Source organism: Pinus tabuliformis, chromosome 9 (assembly GCF_031772625.1).
Source record: "Pinus tabuliformis cultivar Carrire ecotype Pingquan chromosome 9, CPIR1, whole genome shotgun sequence".
NCBI classification, from domain to species: Eukaryota; Viridiplantae; Streptophyta; class Pinopsida; order Pinales; family Pinaceae; genus Pinus; species Pinus tabuliformis.
Genome location: NC_142307.1, coordinates 1,050,839,054 through 1,050,842,270, shown reverse-complemented (window position 1 = coordinate 1,050,842,270; position 3,217 = coordinate 1,050,839,054). Strand labels below are relative to the sequence as shown.

At 34.5% G+C, this 3,217-nt stretch overlaps 1 protein-coding gene across 2 annotated transcripts; it reads right to left on the bottom strand.

Moving 5' to 3' along the window:
* Positions 1-674: 674 nt before the first annotated feature.
* Positions 675-1,556, bottom strand: DSI-1VOC (dessication-induced 1VOC superfamily protein). Of its 2 annotated transcripts, none has more exons than XM_089439694.1 (3): positions 1,330-1,556; positions 1,092-1,257; positions 675-989 (listed from the first exon to the last, which is right to left on the bottom strand). In XM_089439694.1, the coding sequence occupies exons 1-3, from the start codon at positions 1,461-1,463 to the stop codon at positions 855-857; spliced, it is 435 nt and encodes a 144-aa protein (XP_089295820.1). In that variant the 5' UTR covers positions 1,464-1,556; the 3' UTR covers positions 675-854. The 2 variants fall into 2 exon arrangements, with proteins under 2 accessions (XP_089295820.1, XP_089295821.1); XM_089439695.1 differs by having other exon boundaries at positions 1,092-1,251; positions 1,330-1,553.
* Between the last annotated feature and the right edge of the window lie 1,661 nt (positions 1,557-3,217).

Sequence of the window (3,217 nt, the reverse complement as noted above, 5' to 3'; positions counted from 1 at the left end):
CGACTTTTCCAAAGTTCATCTCTGTTTGTTTTGCATTCCAATTCCATATATGAAATAGAATGCAAAAACTTAGCACTACCCAATGTAAATGGAACAATTTTATCGTAACGAAAAAAAATCCATACAAACATTTTTAATCATAAACATGAATAAGAAATATCTCCAGATCTCCATGGTGTTAATTGTTTCACTGTAATATATGCTTTGACTATCTGTTTCAATGTAATATCCTTTGATTAGCTGTTTCAATGTAATATATGCTTTGACTAACTGTTTTTCCTTAATTCTTAAGACCACCTCTTCAGATGAAGTGTAGACGAAATCACACTACATGTACCCAACCCATCCCTACCCATGAAGCTAGTGGCCCTACCCATGAAGGTAGGCAGGCTTGAGGATGGATCCGTGTGGGTGTGGTAAACAGAGAGGTAGTTGGTCTATTTACATAATTATCAATGCTTCGCTTCGCTCTACTGTATTCGTATACAATAATTTAATCAATAAACAATAAGGGTGTTAGGTTAAACACCATAGCCATTAACATTATGAATCGCAAGTCAAATAAGACTAACATGCAAGATCAATATTACTTTTTGGTGCCTTAATCATTAATATTTGGTAAAGAAATTGTTCTAATTTTGCAAAAGGAGATACAATCATTTAACAAAGATGAATTTCTATTAAAAATATGATTTTTTTTTAAATGTTATATATACCCATGAACGGTACTCAGATGAGATTTATTAAAAAAGTACTTGCGCTCCAACGTCACGTTTCATTTCAGAGATGAGGGGCTAATTACTAATATAAATGGTACAACAGCGCAGCGCAGCGCACCCACTAGCTGTGGCGGGTCATTTTGTGGGTTCATCCACAAAGCTTCCCATGCGGATCATGACTCCGTCAATATCTCTGACATATCCCACTTTCTGACCCCATTCTTTACTTTCCGGCTCTAATACAGCCGTCGCTCCCGCCTTCACCGCATGCTGTGATATGTATTCATATAAGCCATTATCATCATTACCCACGACACGGGAGATAAGTGCAGTCAAGTGCTTGTAAGTCGAAATTTAATAATTGTTACTGACCTTAAAAGCGGCATCCACATCGCGATAAGTGAAGCAGAGCTCAACGTTATGCCTGGGCTCGTCCTTTTCAGCGATCTGCACTCCGCCAGTTATTTCCGTCTCGTGCTGCTCCACAGGCGTTAACGCAATCGTCGTTGATCCGCTTTCCAGCTCCCCCCACCTGCACCTGCACCGCCGCCATTATAATCCAAATTCATTCACTTCATTCACAATGACATAGACTAACATTTTTTCATACCTGCGGCTATGATCCAGACGGTGAACATTAAAGCCAAATGCCTTGGAATAGAATTCAGCAGATTTTCCCACGTCCTTCACGTACACCACTGTGTAGGCAAAGTGAGGATTCAGATGTGCAGCAACACCAGCCATTGATCCAACTCAAATATTTAACTCTCCTACTCCTACTCCTGATAATGCTTTTGCTGGTTTTGGAAACAGAACAAACTAAGTCAGGATTGCGGATTGGGATTGTTTAAACTCTGCTCTAACCGCTTCCTTTCTTTGGTTACGAGGGTGGGGTGGTCCTTACACGTGGCCTCATGCATGCCTTCTCATCTGCCACGTCGCTGTCGAGTCATACATATCTATCCAAACGTATTGGAGTACGTGACGTCATTATCCGTGATACCCTCCCTCTGGTTCCTTTTCAAATTACTCGGTTAGTTTACAAAGAAAACTATGGTTTTGAGGAACAAGCTTCTCACGCACGCACGCACGCTGTTGTAGTGTGTTTTGTTTGTCTTGGAAATTAATAATATATTATTAAGTGGAAAAAATTATACGAGGAGATGCAACATTTGGGTGGCTGTTCTTATCGGTTGTTTGATTAGGTCAAGATTGTGCTCCAAAGAATTTTAATTTTGTGTTCAAGTGTTAATAGAAATTAATGGTTAGATCTTACCAAAAAGAATTAACACTTTCATTTTAGTTTTTAATTTTAAATGATCAATTCATGTAATAATCCTTAATTCCATTTTATTAATTCGTGTAATATTTGTAAATGATAGTAATGAGGTTTGTAGAATAAGAATGTGTAGGTTTGCTAAATTATAAAATCGTAATACTCTTTTTTATGTAAATTCTAAAATTTAATAAATATGAGTCTAAAAAATAAAAAGTTAAAGTTATGATATAGATAATTATGATTTTAAAAATTATTACATGAATATTATTACGGTGTGCTATGATAAGTAAAAGAAATAAAAAAAAGGATGAGTTAAGAATAACATGAGAAAATGAGACATATTATGAGAAGGGAAGAGGAAGAGGAAAAGAAGTGAATAGGTGAATTGACTTTTGAGGAATACTATTATTAATTTGGTCCCAGCTTCTTTTAAATCTTTCTCATCAATCAATCTTTCTTTTAACTGTGTACCAAGTACAAACTATGAGATTCTTGGAATTGAGTAGCTTTTGCTTTTATATAAAGAAAAGGTCCATTCTTTTGTTTCATTGAACATTTTCCAATTATTATTCATTCTTCTCGTATGTTATTGGATCATCACAAAGCAACTTATGCGAAAATCCACCAATGTTATCCCTACAACCAACAACTGCAAAGAGAAGAGAATTCCATGAGCATATGGTTGGTGATGGCCTATGAAAGTCGGAGTACTACTCTAACATTCGATCATAGCATCAATGGTTTATGTTGCCATAGCCCTCACAATTTTGCTCCAGTTATTTTATTGGCGTGTCCATCACAATCTTCCTTGTAATTGTGCCATATGTGTATTATGTTTATGAAATTCAAAATTTAAACTATTAAAAATTAAAAAATTTAGTAAATCTTTGAAATTATTATGTCTACAGTTATGTTCATGTTCGAGGGTATTAACATATTTGATTAATTTAATTATTTTTTAATATGCAGGTCCCCATCTATTTTTACAAATGGGTGAGGTAATCAAAAGGTGTATCATGAATTATATATTATAGAATTATGATATTTTATAAATAAAATCAATAAAAAAGTAAAGTATATGCATGTGTGAATATAAATCTCTATAAATGTGTTTAGTTTTATTAACATACAACTAAATTATATTTAAAAATGTGGTTAAAAATATAGATAGGAATAGGGAGCTAAGAAATTGGATGTGTTTTAATTTATGCAACATCAA